Below are 16,678 nucleotides of genomic sequence, written 5' to 3' on the forward strand. Positions count from 1 at the left end.
GTGGTTTTGAAACTCTGTACTTGCAACCTGAATATGGGCCTTAGTATTTCACTACAGGCTTTTGATTTTTGGCATGCCAGCCAGGATTCCTTCATCAATTGCAGTTCTGAATATTCAGACCTGAGTTGTGCTATTATTATCAGTCATAAAACAGTATTGTAAGGTAATACCTATTTGAACTATCCGGTGATGGGAACTTGCAATGAAGTAATTGTGATGATATTCTCAGCAGGTTACAAATGTGATCTCATACTAAGCTCAGTCAACTTAATGGGCAAGTATCAGGTGGCAAGTAGTACAGCCCTTGAGTAAGCACAGGTGGAAGTTCTGGTTGAATTACCCATAGTGGTTGTGGAGGAACTGTGTTTCTCCAGCTTCTGCAGGGTTTGTGCTACATTTTTTTTGTGTCCTTGATTTGGCTCAGACCCATTTGCTGGGAATGGAGATGCCAAGGTTTTCTGCACTCTGCCATATTGCATACCACTGGGCAGCTATGGTCTGTAGGTCAGGCTTCTTGGTAAGCTATTGTCATGAGCTAAAACTGTTTGTCAAAATCTCTATTAAGATAAGTTAGATTCCTGAACCATGCTAAATATCAGGGTCATTCTGATATGACCTCCCTGACATGAGGTTGTCTTAAAACAGGGGGAACTGCCAGTGGGTTTCTTTAGTGCATTAATTACTCATTTGAAAAAAAAAAAAAAAAATTACAATAGAAATTTATAGATTTTAGCATGTTTTGTTGCTGGTGCTCTAGATTTTGATAATTACCATGGAATAAATACCTCTGTGATATGGTAAAGTGCCATTAACATAACCTCTATATTTTAAAACCTATTTTTTTTGAGTAAATGCATGCAAATCTAAACTTTAGGTGAGCTTTCCATGACTATTTAGTGGTGTTTGTTTCATATGTTTAAAACTTGAGAAATACTTACAAAATTATTTGTGTTTCCCAACTACTTCAGATAATAAAACTTCAAGCAGTTCTTGTTGTTTTAATCTTTTTCATCATTGCTGTGTCTTTCATCCTCCTGCTAGGACCTACAGTCAGTAACTTCTACTACACAGAGAGTTCATTACCAGGTAAGATAAACTTTCCTTTTAGTATCAGAACAAAAAGAGGGTTAGCAATGTGGACTGCACTCTTGTTATTTGAACCCAGGTTTCCTTTTTTTGTTAGATGCCTGTATGTTAGATGAATTTCTGATTACCAATTACCCTCAAATGGAGGAGTTTCCTTCTGATTTTCCTCTGACAATCCTTTTTCTTGCAAACCTTATGGAATCATATTTAAAATTAGCACAGCATGATAATGTGAGTGGTATTGCAATAGCAGTGCCTCACATACTGAAATGAATGAGAGAACGTGTCCTGTGAGGCAAATGACAAAAGAGTTTCTCTGTCTGAGAAACTGAACAATAACATGGTATATTGCGTAGCTGTAGCAATAAAAGAAAAAAGGTGTGCTGGCAAGCCTAACCTCTCAATAACTGTGTGCACCACGGTCATCTACTTTAGTTTAACATAATCTTCAGTGTAGTTTTTTACTCCATCCTGAGCACAAATGCGTCTTTTGCGTGTGACAAACAGGTTCTAGTTTTAGGTGGCTAGTTTTTAAAATTGCTCTCTTTGTACATTTTACAACATTATTCTACAATTTATGGAATACAGAACTTGCCTTTACAGTTGGAACCATTGTTCTGGAATGTATATTTCTCTCAGTAAAATATTGCACTGCACAGTGCTAAAATTTGGAGTAAACTAACTCAGACTAACTCTACTGACTCCCGAGCTGATCTGATTTTAGCACTGAGGCTTGACACAACCCATGGTCAGTTGACACGGCACCTAAGATCACAAGACAAGTTTGCGCAGTCTCAGTAGCCATTTCCTAGATTTAACAATGCAAGTCTTGTTTGGGAGCAGCAGAAATAAGTTCACTGGGAAAGCATACAGACATCCAGCTGAGAGGAACCTATTGCAATGAAATTGCAGATAATTTCTTGGGGCTTAATGATTACCTAGGTGATACACAATTCCAGTTTAGCAAAAATGCCTGTAAATGTGCTGGATGCAGAAAAGACACTATGAGAAAATGCAATTTGGCATGTTTTCCTGGAGCTGCCTTCCTCATTCCAGCTCAAGGTTTGTTTCTGCATTTCCCTGCCCAATTTTAACCTCATATTTTTTACATTTGTATCAATCATTGCCCAGGAACTGAGTTTCAGAGCAGTGTTAGTGTCTAGTGAATTGGCTAATAAACCAGCATGTATTACTCTGTTCCACTCATTATAAATTAACCTAAGCGGTTGTTGACTGCTCCGTGTGTAGGAAACTGCCTGAGGTAAAATGAAAAGCTCAATCTGTGTGTATGGAGAGGGCCAAAAGAGAGTATAAAATGTCAGAAATCAGCCCCATACTTGGCTCTAACCTCTGCAGTCATAGCAGTATAGAAATTAATTGCCTAGGCATCTTCTCTAGTGCATATCAGTGTGAAATCCCTAATATGCTATGATTTTTTGATGATTCTTCTGTTTGAATGCACCATCCTCTGTGTCTTTTCTTCAGTACTTGTTTATCCTGATTCTTCGAACATTGGTGTATTCTCAGTGGGTCATTTCTAAAAACAATCTTGTTAGGTTAATTTGAGGATTGTTCCATGTTTGTTGGTACCCCTCTACATATTGCAAAAAGGGGGGAAAGCCGGGGGAAAACCAGGAAAAAAAGAGCATGAATATTTGAGTTGATGGCACCGTCTTCTCACCTCACTAATAAGGTGTCACGGGTACTTTTAAGACTCATAAATGCAGTTCTCTTGTGTGATTCCTTTGCAGCTCAAAACACTGGGAGTCAGCAGAATCATCAACAAGCTCAGATAAATTATGCTAGAGTTAGTTTTCATTCTGTTTTGTTTCTCTAATGAGTTTACTGCTCAAAAAATATCATTTTCACGGACCTGAGACTTCCCAAGCTAGTTCTGCAGTTAAATTGTAATAAGTCTTGGAAGGAACGTATCACTATATATAATTTGTGACTTGAATTTACATTTACTAGCATTATATCTATCTTCATTTTCCTAGCATTATGTACTTTGCTAGGTCTATGAATTTTCACTCATTTCTCCTCTTTGTATAATCTACGCTTTTAGTATGCACTGGTGTCTTTCAATGTTTTCTTCCTTCTGCCTTTTGTATCCCTGTGCTCACCTTTCTGCAAATGGTGGGATAAATATTAAGATACATTAAGCTTTGTGCATGTAGATATATAGACATTAGCAAACCTAGTGGATTTCAGAAAACCCTTGACTCTCCCACATACACCTCAGTTGCCATACAAGTAAACACATAACTCTATCCCACAACTGCATAAGCCCATACTAGAGAAAGACATAGATGTATTTTAATTCTGATGCTTAAACCACTGAGATATGTAATTTTGTTCACTTTACGGACTGCTATGTTGTCATTGTCCTCATCTCTTCTGTAATGCAAAGAAATTGTAGCAAAAAACTGTACAAAAACCTGGACAAGTTTTATGGGATCAAGTAAAATCCGTAAGCCTAAATATGAGAAAAAAATGAGGCCGTTTTATTTTTGCCAAGGTAGCTACAGACACAGATATCGTGCACCAGAATATAAATATGTATATGTATTTTTTTAGTAGAGCAAAGTCTGTAGGTTTCTGTGACAACATTTCAAACAAGATCTGTTGCCAAGACTATAGCCAAACTCTAGGGCACTGAGGAAACAACAAACGAGTAGTCTGGAGCTATCTTTGCTTTTCTGTCCTGAATAACCAGAAAGGAAAGGCAGTAAAGAAAGTTCCAGTTAATGTCCAAGGCAGAAGCTAATAAGATGAGTCCTGCAAAAGCTGCCATGATACCTAATGAAATTAATAACATTTTGTAGCAGTATCATGCCAGGCAGTGATATGCATTCATCTGGCTGAGAAATGAGTGTCCATCAAAATGCTAATCATTATCACAGCTGCTTGAAAAACAGCACATAGTGCACGCAGGCACCTTGGTGACCAAGAAACTGGGGAAGGTAAGAACTGGTGCATATGTGAACAATGTCAGCATGAGCTCATTTTTAATCAGGTAGCTGAAAAAGTGTCAAATGCTTTCAAGTAAATCAAAAAGCAATGTCTGCCTCTTAACATATAAGGGCATTATTTGCTCTATATTCAATTTGGAAATTGTTTTATCAAGTCTGACTGAAATGAAAACTTCCTCCAGCATTCTCTGAGATTTTCTCCAGTTTAAGAAAGCAAATTACTTCTTCCCCATAGTTTTACCAGCAGCCTGGGGAATTGAACTAGTGAAACTCCCATTTCTGTGTTGACACATTCTTTATTTCTTTCATAACTTTTTCTCACACATGGCTACTCAGATAAGAAGTATTTTAGAAATTAGTCAGTTCTGCAAAAAAGTAAGATGAATTTCTGGGAAATATCTATTACTTCTAGATTTTCTTAATGATATAAACACAAGGCAGTGTAAACAGAGGAAAATATATAGGAAACTGAACCTTTGAGAATCTATATGAATGTTCCAGATGTGTTGGTTTGATGCACTGTAAACTTTAATTTTGTGGTGTTGTTTCTCTTGTATACAAAGAAGCCTGCTTTCTCCTCGAAACCACATACATGGTGCCAGCTGCCTGAGGGAATGTTAGGATTTGTTACTTGGAGTATCTCACTTAGGCCTGTAAAGGGTGCCTTTCTAAAGGTCTGCTGTAACTCAGGCTGGAGTGGTGGATTTCTGTGTTATGCCAGGGAGTTAAGCATTCGCAGCCCCGTTGTCCCTTCTGTCTGAAACCCCATTATTGCTTGAAATCTTTTCTTAGAACTCACTCTTTCAGCCAGCTTTAATTTCTGGTGCTGGACCTTCAAACAACTACTGACCTGATATATCTGTGCCATTCCCAATACAACAGTTGTTTGTCCTGCATAGTGCTGTCAGGAAAGGTGCTGGGATCCTGTGTGATATTCTGAGAAGACCCAGTGAGATATCATTGTATTCTGGTCTGTTTTCACCAACCTATGCCCATGTGTTTCTGTACTCAGCAATACTTTTTTCAAAGGTACCTTTCCTCCCCATTGCTTCTTTTTCATTTATTGCCTTGTGCTTGTCTGAAGGAGGAGTAAAGTTTAATCTTGAGCCAGTTTGTGCCTGAATTTACATCATTAGCAGATGTGCTGATTTTACTGCCTAAGATGTAAATAAGGATAGAATCTGACTCTATGCAAATTTTGGATGTGTGCCTGAGATCCATGTCGTTGTGCTTAGCCCTGTGCAAATCTATTTGTGCTTCAAAGTAATGTCCCAGTGGCTTTCGGAAGTTGGCTGACCATTCGCTGGAAGCATGGAGCAGAGCCATGACCACCCTCTGCTTTCTGAGATCCTTTTTGCCTCTCCAGCTCAGTGAGAGCTGAATAAGCAAGAGGCAGCTGTTTGATTCCTTGGTGAGTACAGGTCAGGAAGAAGGTTTTTGTTCCTCCCCACTCTTTTGGTTTGGTTCCTCAAGTAATGTCTGTTGGTTCTCAAGGAGCAGGTGTTCTTAGCCAGAATGGGAACACATTGATGCAGGATGTCTGTCTGTTTGTCCCCAGCTCTGCACTCTTTATATTCTGGGTGTAGAAGATAATGTGGTTTTTTTACTTTTACGTGAATTTGGAACACACCAGAGGCAGGCAAAGTGGATAACTGCTTTAAGTGGCAGATCAGTAGAGGAGGGAAAGAGTGTAAAAAAAATGGAGCTAGAATAAAGGAAGGTGACAGACACACAAGAAGCAAATATAATTGAAGTTCATGGCTGTGTAATAGTGATGTGTGTCATTGATTTCTTTCACCTCTCTCTGTTCCTGTGTCCCCACAAATAAGTGGGGCTATAGTCAGCTGAGAAAGCTGGTTTTGATACAAAGCTTTTTGGTATCTTGAGCTGAAGGGAAGAGGATAGCTGAGGATGTGGCTGACACTAACCGTATCAGTTTACTCCTTTCTATATTACAGCCAAACCCTGATGTCAATGAGAAGCAAATCGAGTTGGTTTGGATTGTCTAGGTTTTGCACCTTGTCCAATATCAGTAGAGGAAAATGAAAAGAAAAGCAGACACTGGAAAATAGTCCTTTTTAGAGGAAAAAAGTTTATTATTTTTTTTATGTAATTTCTCTGCACTATTCAGGACCAGGAAAGCTCTTTCCCCAGAGTACTTTCTGTTCAGAGGCTCTCTCCTAGATGGTGCTTTCTAGATGGTAAGTACATCTCCCATATCTTGTGCCTAGCATACTGCTTGCTTCTGGTGTTCACATGAAGTGCATCTAAGAGTATTACTATGGCAAAGTAACTGTTTCTGCTTGTTACACTGAGTAGGTGAAAAAGGAGTTAAGAACCTCTTTTTCCCCCCTGAAAAACAAAACAGGCCCTTCATCTAACAAACAAAATGTCTGCTGTAGCTTTATCACCCCAAGGAGACATGTTCTGCTAAGGCTGATTAGAGGTTTAGGGTTTAGCATCTCTGCTGTGATGAGCAGCACTTACTGCATGGCATTGCCTGGAGTCAGAGTGCAGCTGTTTGTGGCAACGTGCTGCTGCTGGTAAGGCTGTGCTCTTATTTCTCTTTAAAGTACTATAGTGTTTGGGTGATAGAAATGTACCTCCCTTTTCCTGTAAGGCTGCACTTGATGTAACTCCCTGGAGAGCCACAGTTGTATTTCACCCGGACTTTGACAAAGCAGACAGCTTATCTGGGCTTTACATCAGGCTCCAGAGCACTGAAATTAGCAGCTAAAAGCATCTGCTTTTGCAAAAGCTTCAAAGTGGGGAAACTGAACTTATTATTGTTTTAAACAAAAACAATTTCTCCTTGGCAATTTCTAATCACTCTTGTTTGTGTTTCATGAGGGAAATTGATAAAAAAACATACTGAGAATCTGTTTGGGATTTAGAGAAATCTGGGTGGATAGATACATTCAGATTTTGTCTTTAGGGATTTGATATTCCCTTGCAGTGTCAAAACCTACAATGCTACATCACTGTGCTCTTGTGTCAAAACTCCAGAGTGAATGAATCTGATTTTACTGGCCAAACTAAATGCAAAGCAGAAAAAAACAAACAAACAAAAAGATCACATCTGATGAAGAACATTGTAGGTGAAAAAATGCAGTTGGTTTAGTAATATAAATTATGTGGCAGTGATAAGATTCATATTATGTTATTATTTAGCGAATCTCCCCTATTTTCATGTGAGTTTTTGTGAGTAGTACACATTTTCCTTGAGTGCATTGGTAATTCAGGATGAATATCTGTGGCCATGCATTTGATATACAAAGAGCTTTCAAGCACATTATTGTTCTTTAGATGCAAAAAATTGAATTAATCCTATTAGACCCATCAATTTCATTGTATGCTTGCTACATTCTCATCAAAACAATGCAACATTTTCTGTTACATATTTCAATGTAATCAGTTCTTCTTATAAACCTGAAATCCATTTTATGTATTTTTAAAATATCAATTTCAAGTTAATAATTTCACTGAAGAATGTTTTGTTAAGCCTAACCTTTAAATTCGCCATTTAAAGAGATAAGAATATGGACTTAATGAATGAATCAGATTATGTTCTTGTGAAACCACTGTGACTTCACTAACACAGAGATTGTTTTAGTGGTAGTGATATTAGTTCAGCCCATCTTGTCCATGGAGTTCCACTCAGGCCATTTTTTTCACTGCAGTTTTGTTGTTTCTCTGTCTTGCAGCAACTTCTGCTGATCGTTTTTACCGCATTGACAGATCTCAGGTAAATCTTTATTCAGTTACCGTTTCTATAGGGGTTTTTTAAAGCTATGTCAAATGCAGCTTAAAATGAATTATCTGCTATTCCTTTTGTGCATTGTAAAACGCTACCGATGTCTGAAGAAAAGTAGAGAAAAAATTCTGGGCCATTTTGCAGTTGAAGTAATTCACATTATTTCATTGAAGTTTTATATCTGCTGACAATCTGCCCTTCTACTACTACCAATCCGATGTACAGATCAGAATATTCTACATTTGTCATCCTTATCAAATCTCACCAGGGGCATCTATGTGGCACCAGGGTATCTTTTCAATGACGCTTTTAGTCACCAGATGTCTTGATCCTGTATGTGTAATGTGAAAATTAAGGTGATGTTACAAGCTGAGAATTACAAACACAGCTGTATCAAATATTCCCAAGGAACCCCAAAACAGAGCGTAGCTCTGTTGGATTGAAACCTGTGGTATAGATTTGACAGTCTGAATATATTTTCTAAAAGACACTTTGAAAACTTTGCAGAGTTTTTGGTGTTTCTGAGTTGTAGCCAGAACAGGCCAATTAGTGGCTTAGCATTAAGAGCAAACTGTTGATTTAGCACAGTGGTCATTTGTATCTGGTTCCCTTGAGAACTGTGTAAGCTGTTTCTGAATCACATGAACATATGACTGTTTCCTAGCAAAAGCAGCTGGTGTTTTAGTTCAAGCAGAAAGAGCTGTGGTTTTAGTTCAGAAGTCCCAGGTTCAATGTCTGCATGTAGCCACCATGGGACTTGTTTGCACAGTAATATAAATGCTTTGATAAAGTTGTACTTTAACATTTGGAAAACAAGGATGAAGAAGGTGCTGCTACATGTTAAACTGGAGGATGTTACTCTGGCTTATTCTGTATTTCTTCAATACCCGGCTTTGTACAAATAGTCATCTTTCCCTCCTACTCATTTCCCTGTGTTTCTGTGATGGAAAAGATCAATACTGTGTGATAGTCCCAGTGCACAAATGATGGGAAGTTTTACCTACATACAAGCCTACTCACACTTGGTGTTTTTTGAAGGACAATGAGCTTTCAGTGTCAATACCAAAAAAAAAAGAGGAATTGGGAAAGAAAGCTTTGGTAATGGAGAAGTGAAACCAGAATATAAAAGCAGTGGAAGTCATAAAAGCACTGTAAGTCTGCGAGAACACCCCTAGACAATGAAAATTTGTGTCAGCCATCATTGGAGAACACACATTAGGTGTTCATCCTCATTTTGAAATGCAAACTTTGGCTTTACAGGTAGGCTTCCAGTTTCCAGCTGAAAGACATATAGCCACGGAGTAGCAGCCTTTTTAGTGTTGTTGTTGAGTGTGAAGTTTGCTGGCTGGGAATCTTGTTTGGCCTGAAATTGCTGGAGTATTTATTGGTGACTTTGGTGGCATTGGTTTTAGTGTGAGTGCATGTGTGTGCACTTACATAAATACACAGAGTCCCATGAATGCTTTTCAGAGATCCTAATGTGCACCCAACTTGCCTATAGCCAGCTGGGTGCTCTGAGAGACCAGGGATGATGCAGGCTCATTACTTGTTCCTTCTACCACTCCAACAGGAACATTTGCACTTTGTGACGGAAATTTCGCAGGACGAGATTTTTATTCTGGACCCAGAGATGGTAATGTCACAGCAGGTGGGGACACCACCAGGAATGCCTGATCTGGTAGTGGAGCAGGCCTCTGGGTGAGTGGTGCTGGGATCTAGATTTCCACATGGGATCTAGCTTTCCACAGGTATATTAGAGTTGGACATGTCTTTTCTAGTCCCCTTTTCTGAAGGATTGGGAGATGTGTGAGGGCAGATCTTAGGTGGAGAGCTGGCAGGATCAGATCCAGCCATGGTAATGACAGAAGGAGAGTGGAATAGCATCTATTTCATTAGGCATCCTGGAGCACACAGCAGGACTAACGCACTTAGGCACCTTTTCATCTCCTCGCACTCCCTGACTGTGCTCCACCATAAATCTGTATTCACTGAGTTACAAACCCCTTCTCTGCATGGTCAGGGTTCTGATACCACTGTATAAAGCCCTGAAGCCCTTTCTACCTAAGCATGATAGTAAAAGTGTCTCTGTTTCTTCTCATCATCTGGGCAGACAAGAAACGGTCCTATTTGTCTTTAGTAAGTCTTGTACTCACAGTGAATTGTGCTCTTTTAGCTAGCTATGGGCTGAAAAGTGCTGGGAGCCAGTAAGCATAAACCAGCTTCAAAGTGGAGCACACAGGGTAATTTCTGAGGTGTAAATGTCTCCCTTCCTTCTTGCTTCCCTAGAATATCAGATCGGTGGAACCCTGCGGTCCGAAAGAGGATGCTGAGCGACAGTGGCCTTGGCAAGATTTCCCCACACTACGAGGTACCTGACAAACAAAAGGACGCCAACCAGACACATATGCTGCAGTAAGAGCCCTCTGCATTTCTCTTCCTAATGATGCACTGTCACCATTACCACAGACAACTTCTAATGGCTGCTTTAAGCTTAATGGATTGCGTGAATATGCTGAAATTATGGAAGTCCTTTTGCTGCTTCTCTTTTGCTCTTCCCTTCTGTTTCTTTATATTTCTCCATTATTATATGTTCTCGCTTTTGTTTTATTTTTCCCTGTGGCACCCTGCACTCTTAATAAACCTAGATCCAAGTTTCCAAAAGTAAATATGTTATTTTGGATGCTGAAGTTCCAGCTAAAGGAACCTTCATAGCAAATGGCTATGAGAAAGACCAAAGCACTCATCCTTAACGTAGCCCTGATGCAAAGTGACAAAGCAGAAGCCTCTACAATTGCTCCTTACTTTCAGATATGTAGGCAATAGTTTTTATATAATCTTGAATCAGAAATACCATTGCTGGTGTAGCATGTCTAAACAGTGGTTTTGTTGCTGATATTTCCTACCTGTAAGAGATTTCTACCACCACAATCATGTTTGCCACGTTCAGATTTGTGTAAGGGTATCTCTCATTCTTCTTGCCTCTTTCAGAAGTTGTTCTGTTTTTTGGTCCTTTTGCTTTAGGTTTTCTAAACCAGCAGTTGATCCATAAAATCTCTATCAAAGTTTAGATGAGAGGCACTTGTCTGAGCTCTATTGTTGGATTTGAAAATTTCTAGTGTTTTGGGGTTGTTTTTCCCCCCAGGTACATAATCTATAATTCTATATCACTTCTGCTTTATGCTTCTAGTTCTACTGCATCTGAATCTCTATGGATGGGTTTTAAAATTTACTATAAAAAAATTAGAAATAGTGATCATGTGGTCCTTGTTTCAGTTTGTCTTTCTGTCTTGGGTTTGTGTGGAAGGGGGCTGCAAAGTGCTTGCTGAGTACAGCTCCACTGCGGATGCAGTGTGGATGGGAGACTGCTTAGCTGTTTGGCTGCAGCCTAGAACTTCCCAGCAAACTGGAAACTGCTGGCAGGAGGAGGAGATGTTATGGCAAGAAAGGGTGATCCTCATAGTACTGCCAAGAGACACTCACCTAGCCTCAGCGATTCTGGATCAGTTCTTGATCTTACGCTCTGTAATGTGAAGGATGGTGACTTCCGGTTCAGTTTTGCACAGACTGAATGGCAGGGCCTGCAACTTGTAGCTGGCAAAGCTGGGAGAAAAATGATGCTTAGACACTTTAAGGCAGTGTGCAGAGATGGTGACAACATGTGGACTAACTTCTAATTGATAAGAGGAATGTTTTTGTTTACATCATTGCAACTGAAAATGTTTGTTTAGCTGGGACAATTATTTTTAGTAGATTTATTAATTGCAAGCAAAGTCAGTAGCACTGCTCAGAGTAAATATACCTGTCACTGCCTGCTGTAACAAATTGTTTTCTTTATAGCTTCTCTAAGCTTTAATTGTTTTGCCTGAAATTTTTCATAGTAAGAGTCAGTCTTTGACTGTTTCTTTCTCTCTTTCTCTTAGTTAGAACTTAGATAAAAGCTCATTGTTTCTGAAGACAAGATCTGTGGGAAATGTGCTGCTTTAAATTTAAAAAACTAAAAATAAAAATCCAGCAGTTGTATCCTGAGGCATTTTAGTGCTGGTAGTGGAATGAACTTCATCAGAATGAAGTTTTGGAGGCTTGACATTTAATAAAGTGTCACCATAGTACCAGGGAGATGCCTTTTGCTGTCTTGAGAAAAGTACCCCTGAGTCTGCCCTGCTCATGAGGTTGTTCATGCACTTTGGAGACACCTCAGGTTCAAAGCTTTGCTTTCAGAAGTTTCTGACTGCACATGCTCATGGAGGTGTTATGCCCCTCTGTAGTGGGAGAAGTGATTTGAAAAAGTGAAAGGAGTAGAAGAAGAGTGTGTGCCGGAACTTGGGGAGCAGAGTTAGGGGATGGGGATTGACAATTAGGAGCACTGGGTACATACAGATGTCTGGGAAATCAGATTCTCATCTGATACTCATCTAATACAGGAGGACATGGATTGCAGATAGATAAGAGGTGAGTGAGATGGTAAGGGACATGGGGGAAAGAGCCTGTGGCTGCTTCTGTCCTGAGTCTGGAGACAAGCTCTGAAGTTTAGACACTGCCTCTCTTACTGCCAGGCTGGAAAGTGTATAGTAAATGAGGCAGGAGATTGCAGTAGAAAAAGCGAGGTATTATTACAGTTAAGGCAGTTGAATGCTGCTCTGGAGGAATGGCTTCTCCCCTCAATTTCTCCAACAAAAGTTCTGAATGATGCAGATTTACAACAAACTTTCCACAAATGGCCAGTAACAATGGGCTCCTTATTCTGTGTATGGCCACTGTGAAGTAGAATGGGTTCCTGGGAGGCCCTTGCAAGAAGACTTTGAAAGAGAGTGTAGGGCTGGAAACCAAGAAACGGGCATTCTGTGTGCCTGAGGTTGTTTTACTAGAATTAGTGAAGAGTTTGTGCCTTCCTTGCTTCTGACACTCTTTTGCCCAGCTGCAGAATCCAGGTAACATTGCATCCTCACCTTAGAGTGAAGGTAAATTTCATGGTCACAAGAAACTTGGATACTGTGGGAGACTCTGTCAGAGATGCTTAGGAGAAAATTAATCATGTTACAGTCTCTGCACAGTTTTGGTCATGTAGAATAAATAAATCTTGAGGCTGTGCATTGCACATACAAAATGATATCAAGTAGGTCTCTAACTGAAGCAAGAGTCCTGTAAAAGAAAGTAGCAGGCGGCAATGTGATTAAAGGTCAAAATGTTTGAGTGCAATAGGGCTGGAGTATGATGCTCAGGTGACAAAAGCTTTGGCATTTCGAAGCTTCTGCATGCTTGGCTTTGAAGTCTAAAAAATCTTTCTAACCCGTCACTTTAAAGAAAAACTTAGAAAGTACTGCTGTATTTTGGCAGCTGGAGTAGCTCACAGGTTCTTTACCGAGGTTTGTCCCTTGAGACAGTATTTTTCAAATAAACTTGCAGAAAGGATTTTAGCAAAATTAAAAAAAAAGAAAAAGAAAAAGAATATGGCAGAGCACAGAGGGGACAATTCCTCCTGTACATGGAATTCTCAAGGAACTTTTAAGCGTCATCAGTGTCCAGTGTTTTACGTTTAGCCTGAAATATAGTACAGCACTTCCATCTCAAAGTGCAATATCCTACAGCCTGTCACCAGAGACTAGTGACAGGGGACTTGCTGTGAAAGAAAGTGTCATCATTTGACCCACTGGGGCTGTTTTCTCAGTGGTCATTTTTCTCCAAACAGAGGTTGGAAATGACCCTCCTCAGATGTTAGTAGCAAATTAGACCATGCTGGTCATAGTAGAGCTGTAGTCTCCTTAGTGTCTCTGGAATCACTATGTATATATATGTGTGTGTGTACATATATAAATAACACCTTTTAAGTATTGCTGATAATGGAGGAGTGTAGCTAAAAAGACAAAGTATGCAAATAGATATGTTAAATTATTTCAATCAATGAAAAAAGAGAAGAAATATGTGATCTAAAAATAATTATGATATTTGGTGTTGGTTTTGATCACAAGCTGTTGGAGTAAATATTAATTTGTATGTAATGGTTTTGAATCAGGAGTCTTTCTCAGAGAAAATTAAGTTTTTGTTTTTAATTAAGAAAGCTTCATGTTAGTTAATTTTCAGGTGGCTTTTGATTAATGATATTTTATGTTTTACTCCATTTCTGATGGCTTTTTAATGTGTGAATGATTTATGGAGTGGGCAGGATATGAAACAGTGTCTTGTTGCAGCAACCAGGAGCTGGGGCAGGTAGCTTAATCGGGACATCAAATTAGTGTGAGCAATACATACAAAAGAAAAACAATGGGAAGACAATTACTTGGACAATTGGTGCTTGATCGTGAGCGAAGTATTCTGGTTTGATTCCACTGAAAATGTTTTGGATTCTTCCTTTGAACATGAATTGGATCATCATCCTGATTTATCCTACAATTAAATGATGCAGTGAGACGGGGATGAACATTCCCTCATTGCCTGCTGTAAGCATTCATTGCTGGCCATGTATTTCTCTTCCTAGTTACATTTTTGTCACCCTGTTATGTAATGAAAGCTGAGAAATTAAATAAAATAAAAACCACAAGGGCATACAAAATTGAAAAGATGGCTATATGTTGGTAAAAGTTTAACCTACATCTTTTAATTGAAGTCATTAATTTTCGCATTGTTTGAGGCTGTAAGAACCACTTTTTTAGCATCTGTCCAACTGCTAGCAGCATTGTCTGAATTGAATGCATGGCTTGTGAAGGGTGGGTGAAGGTTGGCCCAAATGCCATCTGGTCCTGTCAGGAAGACGAAGAAAAAATGCCTGTAGAGGCTGGAAGGTGGCTGCAGCCTTTTGCACTAAATAGACATTAATTACCTAATAATACCACCCAGGCACTGCTTTATGAGGCAATAATAGCATAGTTACTGAGAGGAAAGAAGAAAACAGCTAAATGCCAAATGTTTTAACTCAGCTATAAGAATCAGATCATTGCCCAGGAAATCAGTGCAGATGTTACAGGGTGGTTTAGGGTTTGGTTTTATGTTATTTATTTATTTATTTATTTCATTTTCCCAAGAGAAATATTAGTGTAGTACAAGGTGAGAAGTGCATCAGGGTTGGAAATTTGCATGCAGAAAGGAGAAGGAATGCTCATCTAGTGAAAGTCAAGAAAATAAAGAGAATTTGGACATGGGAAAGAAGAGCTGCTGCCTATTGATAGTGAACCTTTAAAATTTCACAGCTTGGTGGAAACTTGAAAAATCAAAATGTTCCCCCAAAACACTTGCATTGGGAAACACAGTATCAGCTCTTAGATAGGCAGAGTAATCTGCCCTTGTATGTTTGATGGCAAAATCTGAATTAGTTTTCTGGTTTAAATTTAGTTCAAGCTGCCTTTTTAAGATTAAGCCACAAGAGTGAAGCCTGCATGTTTTAACCAGCTATTTGTACAGCTGTACAAATTACTTTCCATTGTTCAAAATCCCAGATGAGGCTCCATGAGTACTGATTGCTTTCAAACAATTCTCATTTGAGTGAAAGCATAAATCACCATCTCACCTTCACTGTTTGCTCCTGTGTAGTCCTTATAAGAAAATTAGAGCATAACAAAATTCAGTGTCTGCTTATGCTCAACTCTTCTTTCTCTTCTGTTGTCTTAGATACCTTCACAAATAGCTTGCAAGGCACCATTCTCACTACCTCGAAGTGGAGCATAAGAAAATTTTCCTAAAGCAGCTCTCCACCTCTCGCTAGGAAAGTGATATTAAAAAGAAGAGTGTGTTAGTATAAAGGAAAGATGTGAACTCAAAGAGAAGTAAAAGTGATGTAAAGAGAACAGAATGATTCAGGGAAAGGTAAACATGGCTTAAAGAGGGAAAGTACTTTGAAGAAAGAAAGAAAGAAAAAACAAGTAAGAATCTAACAAATAGGTAAGAAATTGTTTTAAGGGAAAATAAATTACCTGAGTGAGACTGAGTGGGCAAAAGTGATGCATCTCAGTGTGGGGTCTGGTCCTGTGTTTTGAAAGCTCTCCCTCTTGTCAGCGTGATGCAGTCACAATATGTAAAATCTTATGCACATTCCAGACAGAGACTACAATTTGTCTTCCATTAGGAAATCTTTTCTTCTGTTGCTGCTTAAATCTTCTCCTACCTTTATTTCTAGAGACTTTCTTGACAAAGAGAGCTCTAGTTCCCAGGTGTGATGAAAGAATGTGTTTCATATACTTTATGCTCCTGTTGTGGATATTAATTCTTTCCAGATACTTCAAGATTTTAGCTGCCTTTATTTTAGTTTTTAGAGATTTTCAGTGAGGAATAAAGAAATAATTATTGGTTTCCTTTGGAAATCTACCTTGAGGACATGTGCCTGTGGATCTAAAGATACAATTATGCCCTTCTCATTCCCTTAAAAACTTAAAATGTAACAATGAAAAATTAGCAGAATTTTGGTATTGCTTGAATAAGTTGTCTTGAAGCTTCATTTCTTGCCATCAAGAAAACAATTTCAGCCTGACAAACCATAGAAAGGCTTTTAAAAATGGTGGAATTTGGCTGACAAAAAAGAGTGTATTTTCTTTGTAAGCTCTATATGTTTTTAAAATCAAGCTCTTCCAGAAATAGTTTAAAACCCTTATTTTGTCTGTATAGTCAGTTCAGTACAAAGCTACTCAAAACCAGGATACTTATTTTTATTTTGTGGTGCAATCATTGAATATGAAAACAAGCTGGAGACTGTAGCACTGCAGACAGCAGTATTTCCCAGTGAAATTCATACTTTTTCCATATTGGCAGCAAAGAAAAATCTTGCTTACTGTTCTGTGCTGCTTTGCAACCTGTGGGATTTCAAAAGTTTCTTGAAGGACAGCTACTGCTGCTGGTATCTGTTACTATTTGGAAGCTAATTTGAGTATCCAGCTTTTACAAT

General features: G+C 38.9%; 1 protein-coding gene across 2 annotated transcripts in view; it reads left to right on the forward strand.

Annotated features, from left to right (window-relative positions):
* Positions 1–16,678, forward strand: part of DGKI (diacylglycerol kinase iota) — a gene marked incomplete at its 5' end in the record, with an annotated part of 208,126 nt that overhangs the window by 147,670 nt on the left and 43,778 nt on the right. For both annotated transcript variants that reach the window (XM_080614280.1, XM_080614281.1), the window contains 5 exons: positions 1,042–1,086; positions 6,190–6,259; positions 7,763–7,803; positions 9,383–9,510; positions 10,099–10,224. In XM_080614280.1, the coding sequence (XP_080470406.1) occupies positions 1,042–1,086; positions 6,190–6,259; positions 7,763–7,803; positions 9,383–9,510; positions 10,099–10,224 (410 nt within the window). The remainder of the gene's footprint in view (positions 1–1,041; positions 1,087–6,189; positions 6,260–7,762; positions 7,804–9,382; positions 9,511–10,098; positions 10,225–16,678) is intronic.

This window comes from Psittacula echo (genome assembly GCF_963264785.1).
Source record: "Psittacula echo genome assembly, chromosome: 1".
NCBI classification, from domain to species: domain Eukaryota; kingdom Metazoa; phylum Chordata; class Aves; order Psittaciformes; family Psittacidae; genus Psittacula; species Psittacula echo.